The sequence below is a fragment of the Rattus rattus genome, chromosome X (assembly GCF_011064425.1).
Source record: "Rattus rattus isolate New Zealand chromosome X, Rrattus_CSIRO_v1, whole genome shotgun sequence".
In the NCBI taxonomy this organism is placed as follows: Eukaryota; Metazoa; Chordata; class Mammalia; order Rodentia; family Muridae; genus Rattus; species Rattus rattus.
Genome location: NC_046172.1, coordinates 47318441 through 47325945, shown reverse-complemented (window position 1 = coordinate 47325945; position 7505 = coordinate 47318441). Strand labels below are relative to the sequence as shown.

General features: G+C 43.3%; 1 protein-coding gene across 1 annotated transcript; it reads left to right on the top strand.

Annotated features, from left to right (window-relative positions):
- The first annotated feature begins 2872 nt into the window (after positions 1-2872).
- Positions 2873-6990, top strand: Nr0b1 (nuclear receptor subfamily 0 group B member 1). The gene is made up of 2 exons (XM_032890404.1): positions 2873-4047; positions 6392-6990. Exons 1-2 carry the CDS (start codon positions 2874-2876, stop codon positions 6634-6636), a joined length of 1419 nt encoding a protein of 472 aa, XP_032746295.1. The 5' UTR covers position 2873; the 3' UTR covers positions 6637-6990.
- The last annotated feature ends 515 nt before the right edge of the window (positions 6991-7505 follow it).

Genomic DNA, 7505 nt, shown 5'->3' with positions numbered 1-7505 from the left:
GTTTAAGTCTGGGTCTTTTAACTGTTAATCCAGTTCTCCTGTTGCTTTGTCACAAGGATTGTAACAATATTTATACCAGGAACCATGAATCTAAAAAGCTTGCTAGGCTAGCTTCCCTCAAGTGTCAGCACCACAATAAGTGAGTAGGAATTGTTACCCTCTATGTTTTCAGATGATGATCTTCTCCTTTCTTTCAAAAGGTACAGTTGATCAATAAATATACTTTTGGGGCTCTACTGTGTGTGTTGAACATTGAGCCAATGGGTAGGGACAGAGTGATAGATACCTTGAACCTAAGCGACTTTGATACAGATTAGGGAAGATTAATAACTATCATATAACTCAGTAAACATCAACAGGAGTTGAGAAGAAGACAAAATTATAACCACCAATAGGACCTTAAGGTGGGGGACTTTGGTAGACTGTTTTTCAGCTAGACTGCTAGTTTGGCTAAGAAGAAAGATTGTTAAGCAAGGAGAATAAACCTAATGAATGCAGTAGCTGAAAATTCAAAGTGGCAAATAGTGGAATGGACAGTGAGCTAACGCCCTCTATGAATTCTTGTTGAAGATCATACAATCTGTCTGGGAGTTTGAATCTAGAAATGCAGACATACAGAATAAGTAGAACATATGCTTGAGCAGAGCATGGGGCTGAGTTTCAGCAAGAGAGACAGCTTTATTATAATGCTTTTCAGAATTACTTCTTGGCCCTCAATTGATCCCTTGTCCTACAAACAAAACTCGTTATGTTTAATATTCGTCTATTTTAAACACATTAACTTGTGTATAAGAACTATATCCCAGATACTACTGTTCACTTTTCCACACAACAAAAGCTGAGAAATAGATGCATTAAATAACTTTCCAATGCTTGGAGAATGTGTTGTCAAGGATGGGCAGGTCCCAGTCCTCAGAAGGATTTATTTATTTAAAACGTTTTGCAGATATGATTAGATCTGGAATTTTGAGATGTTGATATCATTCTGGACTATCTAGGTGGATCTAACATATTCACAAGCTTGCGTAAAAAATCAGAGGAGATGGAAACAGAAGTTGGACTAATGTGTCGAAGAGCCGAGGAATGCAGGTAGTTTCTAGAAGGTAGAAGAGGCAAGGAAATGGATGTTTCCTTAGAACTACCTGGCATGAATGGTACTTTGATAGTCCGGTAAAACTGACTTCAGATTTCTGGCTTCTCAAACTGTCATATAATAAATTTATATTATTTGTGTTGCCATAAACCACTACATTTGTAATTTTATAGCAACAATAAGAAATATGTTTCCCAAGGTCATGGAACTGCAAAATAACAGAACCAGGATTCAAATGGAATTCATCTGGTGCCACAGTAAGGAATTAGACCTTTGTGCCATAGAGGTCAGCACAGGCAGAATACAAATTAACTGCTGAATACTCTGCCCTACATGAGACATCATTATCAACCTCCAAGACTTGGGGTGCATCGTATAAGAGATGCAAAGGGATTGTAGGAGAAGAATAATATGAAACTCTGTTTTCTGGACATGACACAACCATTGCAATCTTGAACAGATAACAGCTATGGCTACCCAAACAAGACAAATATTAAAATAAATAAATAAGCCTATGGAAGTAGGAGGGACACTATCAGCAAGTATGTATAAAATTTTTAAAACAATAAAACGATTAAAAAAATGAGGGTATCCCCAATTTTCTTACACTTCAGTAGTTCCTACAGAATTGAATAGCGGAGGTAGAAGAGGAAGAGGAAGAACGGGAGAGAGAGGAGTGTCCCATATCAATTTGTGTGTTCCGATCCCCTTTCCTGTTCTGTAAGAGCAAAGGCATGTACTCTTAAAGTTATGGGGCTAGTGGGTATAAGAATTGGCTAGTCGTACAAAAGTCACATAGTTGAATAGAAAGAGCCCCCTGGTCTCTTGTTTGTGTGAGACTAAAGGTGGGAGGCTCCATGACAAATGACATTTAGGCTTTCTGATTCTTGAATTTGTCGTTAGTATCTTACAATGGTTGGGAACAGGGACAGTTATCAGTGACCTGCTTCTACAAGAGTATGAGAAGTTCTCACAGTAACAATCTTGTGATTAGTCTGTTCCTAGGAGTCAGCTACAAGTACATAATGTTTGCAGCCCCCAGCTCTTTGATCCAGCATCTAGGACAAAGCGGATGACTGCTCGGATTAAACTGAAGATGTATGATTACCTGCTTCTGCCAATGCTTTTCAAATGTAAGGTGCATATGTGTAACCTGGGGGTGAATTATTTTACAACTCACACTCAGATATTTTGGCTAGCGCTCAAAAGAAGGAATTTCGGCCTCCGGGTGTAATTCTGACTCTACGTGTCTGGGGTCTACACTTTTCAACATCTTAAGAAATGAGAACACACTCAGCAAACCTTATACAAACGCAAGTTATAAAAATTGTGATCATTCTATAAAAGTTTATAAAGATGTCACAGAAATGGGCTATTTCTCCCGTTTAAACACTTCTTTCTCCAGAAAAGGAAATAAGTTAGAGGTCGGAGTCCTCTGTCAGAGTCCAAAGGCAAGAGTTGGAACAGAGCCCTAACTCCCTGCCTGAGGTTCGCTGCTCTCCTCTTCCCCAGGTAGGGGAAGGAGTGGTTTAGTGAAGACAGAAGGGGGGCGGTAAGCCAGTTCCTGTGCAGAGACGCTCCCCTTAGATTTCCAGCTCCTAGGGAGTGTTTGCCCCTTTGAACTTCCGAGGTCATGGCCACACACATTCAAGCGCAACAGCGCGTCCCCCTCTGCGCCCTTGTCCTAGCGGAGGAGGCGGATGCGCTTGCGTGCGCGTTCAGTATAAATAAGTCCCAAGCGGCGGCCACTGGGCAGAACGGGTTGCAGGAGCCTCTGGCCATGGCGGGTGAGGACCACCCGTGGCAGGGCAGCATCCTCTACAATCTGTTGATGAGCGCGAAGCAGAAGCACGCGTCTAGGGAAGAGCGAGAGGTGCGCTTGGGGGCTCAGTGCTGGGGTTGCGCCTGCGGTACTCAGCCCGTCCTGGGTGGGGAGGGACTGCCCGGCGGGCAAGCCTTGTCCCTTCTGTACCGCTGCTGCTTTTGTGGGGAGAACCACCCGCGCCAGGGTGGCATCCTCTACTCTATGCTCACCAACGCCAGGCAGCCTAGCGGGGCGACCGAGGCGCCCAGGGCGCGATTCAGAGCTCCTTGCTGGGGCTGCGCCTGCAGCAGCGCAGAGCCCCTGGTGGGCAGAGAGGGGCTGCCGGCTGGCCAGGTCCCCTCGCTCCTGTACCGCTGCTGCTTCTGCGGAGAAGAGCACCCGAGGCAGGGCAGCATCTTATACAGCTTGCTCACTAGTGCCCAGCAAACGCACGTGTCTCGGGAAGTACCCGAGGCACATCGCGGAAGCGAGTGGTGGCAGCTGTCCTACTGTACCCAGAGTGTGGGTGGCCCGGAGGGGCTTCAGAGCACACAGGCCATGGCGTTCCTGTACCGTAGCTATGTGTGCGGTGAAGAGCAGCCCCAGCAGAGCAGCGTTGCCTCCGACACGTCCGTGAGAGCAGATCAAACACCAGCAGCTCCGCAAGAGCAGCCGAGGGCCCCCTGGTGGGACGCCTCCTCTGGTGTGCAGCGTCCGATTGCACTCAAGGATCCACAGGTGGTGTGCGAGGCAGCGTCGGCTGGCCTATTGAAGACCCTGCGCTTTGTCAAGTACCTGCCCTGCTTCCAGATCCTGCCCTTAGATCAGCAGCTGGTGCTGGTGCGGAGCTGTTGGGCGCCCCTACTCATGCTTGAGTTGGCCCAAGATCACCTGCACTTCGAGATGATGGAGATTTCAGAGCCCAACCTGATGCACGAAATGCTCACCACCAGGCGGCAGGAGACCGAAGGCCCAGAGCCCGCAGATCCCCAGGCCACAGAGCAGCCACAGACCGTGTCCGCGGAGGCTGGGCACGTGCTCTCAGTCGCTGCGGTCCAGGCCATCAAGAGTTTCTTTTTTAAGTGCTGGAGTCTGAACATTGACACCAAAGAGTACGCCTATCTGAAGGGGACCGTGCTTTTTAACCCAGGTAAGCATAACAAACTTGTACACTGTCTCTTCGGGTCAGAAAAGCACCACCTCTACACACAAGCATTTATGAGTTTTCAGTAGCTATAGGAATTTTGGAGTCCACGTTACTTGTGACTGACTCTGAAAAGCTGATGCATACATCTGGAATAGCCAGTCAAGTGGTCAAGTGGGTGAGCTTCTGCCAGAAACTTGGCACTGGGGGTGGTGGTGGTGTAGGGGTGTGTGTGTGTGTGTGTGTGTGTGTGTGTGTGTGTGTGTGTGTGTGTGTGTGTGAACAGTAAGCTCTCTACGTTTATTATCTGCTGCTACAGAAGTTTCTGCCTTCATGGGACGTGGCTGACTCTTCTCTCTTTAGCCGTCCTTTAAATCCAGTGACATAACTTTTAAAAAGCTTTTGCTCATTTCATACAGCTCTTCCTACATCCCCATTTTCCAAATTTGCCAATGAAAGGGCTCCTGATGGGTGCTGCAGGGGATAGGGTATGTTAAGTTTTCCCCAGCTCCTCCCCTTAGGAGTCATTAGTTCAGCCCAGCCCAGATCCTGCAAGTCCGAATCGTCAAGTGGCTCAGGTGATGTCTGAGGTCATCTGAGAAACAGTTTCTCTTTCAGCCAATGCTATTAATCCTGCTCTACTGAGATTCAAAGTCGAGACCAAGGTCTCAGCTTTCAGAAGTCTGTATTTCCAGTAGTTTGCCACTTGCCTTGACCCAGTTTCACATCCTTTGTCCCCCTTCACCACTCTTCCCGTCTCTCCCCATCCCTCTTTTATTCTTCCTCTATTCTTTTCCCCAGTACTCTCTCCATAGGAGTTTATCCCACCAGATTGTATGCTTTTAAAGAGTAATGCACCCACAATTCAAGGTCTGTAAAGCATGTGGTCTCTTTTCTGATTACCCTTTTGCATTCTCTTGTCTTTATGTTTAAAGTCTTACAGTTGACAAAGACACAGAGTTTTAAAATTATATATAAACATAGCAATGGGTTTTAACACAAAGGCATAAGAAAAAGTAAGGAGATATGTAAACTGTGGAGTCCTTTTCTCTTTTGCCTTTACATGGAAGGGACATTTGTGTGGGGGTGGAAGGGAACAAGTAGGGGGGAGGGGGGAGATGCTCGGAGGAGTTGGAAATGAGGACCAAAAAACAGTATGAATGAGAACTCCATAAGGAAAACTCTTAGTTTGTATCTTAAAAAGAATTTGTAATGCAAGAGTTAAAAATAGGTACCTTAAGGAAAGGGCCAGAGGCTGTGGTGTGAAAAGTAATGTGTATCTGGCTTAAGAAAGCTTTCAACAAGAGCCATCTCTATGTAGACCTAGAGGGACTATCAATACACACAATCAAATAGGTATCCGAACTTGACTGCCAGGGTATAGAGTGGAGGATGTTGATGCTGTCTTAATTAGAAATATAATCGAGATAAGAAGCATTGCTTGATTTTGTTGTTCTCTTTATAAGCTATATTTGCTCATAGTAGATTCCTACTTATTTTCTGTCACCGTTATTTTCACCATGATTATTTTTAAACATGATTTTTAAGTACTCCCCTTGAATTTCGTAAAAGAAGAAAAATGATGTCATCATTTAAACCAAATCTATTTCAAATTTGCTTCTGACTGATCTTTCACTCTGTGATATTTTCATCTTTTAACCTTTGAATGCTATTAAAAGCATGCTTTTTAAAAAAAAATGGAAAAAGATTCTTCTGCCAGTGTTTTTCTCCAAAAGAACCCTTTGAAACATTCATTAGAATCATAATTTTTAGAACTTCCTACAATCTGGAAATCATGGTCCAGTGAGGAGCATAAGTAATCTTGAGCATCAGAGTCACTATGGCCCTCTAGAGTAATGTCAGCCTGCAGTTCAATAATCCTAAACACACGAGTCACAGTTTATGGCTGTAAAGTTTACAATCTAAAGACTGACAGTCCACATAATTGTAGGAAAGAAGGGCAATGTAATTGTAACCTGGTACATTATCAAATGGTATAATTCTCACAGGTATATTTCTCTTGGAATAACATCAATTTCTTTATATTTTCACAGAACGTGCCCTGGTGTGATGTGAGACATCGATTATAGTCTATTGACATAAAACTGAATGTGTCAGTGTTTGTGCACACTGCAGCGTCTTTGCACATGCCTACCGCATATCCACTAGAAATTAGTGCATGTTTTTCATCCTTAGAAGTGTTGCCTCTGAAAACTTAGAACTCATTTCAGTACCTCCCTTGTCCCCAGAAAGCCCTTTTAAATCAAAAGCTAGCGTACTTTTAATTGGAAAGGGGCCAAATAAAAAAATGAGTATGGTCTAAAATAAAGAGTTTTTTTTCTACTTCCAGACCTGCCTGGCCTGCAGTGCGTGAAATACATCGAGAGTCTTCAGTGGAGAACTCAGCAGATCCTCACTGAGCACATCAGGCTGATGCAAAGAGAGTACCAGATCAGATCGGCTGAACTGAATAGTGCCCTTTTCCTGCTGAGATTCATCAACACCGATGTTGTCACTGAACTCTTTTTCAGGCCCATCATTGGTGCCGTCAGCATGGATGATATGATGCTGGAGATGCTCTGTGCAAAGCTGTAAAGGCAGGCAGCCACTCAAGTGCATTTTACTACACATGGAGAAAGGGGGAGCTGTAGGCAGAAGAGTGCTCAAATTTGCGAAAACAAACTTTCTTGTATTTTTACATGCATAGTATATTTGTATCCAATTGAAGAAATACTTTAGTTACAGGCAATGTAAAAACCCCTCTGCTCCATACTGGTTCCTTGTGAAGAAAAGCATTTGTTAACAAATAATTATTTCCATAGATCTTTAAGAGTGTTATACTATGCTAACAAGCTAATTTCCACAAAAATAACATCTCTTTCCATTAACCCCGCCAAATAAAATTTATAATATTAACTTTTAATAAAATTTAATGTACTAACCATTAAACGGACTGGAGAGTTTTCTTGGGGTTTACAGCTTCCAAAAATTCAAACATAGCTAATGTAACTGAAGGTACACTCATAAGTAACTTCATGGGATTTAATGCCATCGTATATCAGTGCCAATGGAAGGTTATTTTGCCTGGTTTTACTAGTTCCATTACTGTATAAAAGATTGTCCTTATTCCTGCCTGCAACTCAAAAGGCAGTTGATGTTCTGAGAGTGAAAAAATATTTCCAGAGTTTGAATTTGGAATTTTTCTGTAGACCGTTGTGGATTTGAACTAAAGTTTCATCACAAATCAACATACTGTCAGGGGTGCATTATCATTTCAGAAAAGTTCAATATGACAATAAAACAAGCTAAATAGGACTCATCTTTTAGGTACACAGTTTAGGTAACTGTCAAATTAAACAATCCTGACATTGAATTGCCTCGTGCAGCCCCTTTAAATACAATCCATGAAAAATTTCTTTCTTGTTGTGAGATAAAATTAAAGCTATCCAGGTCCATTTATTTAG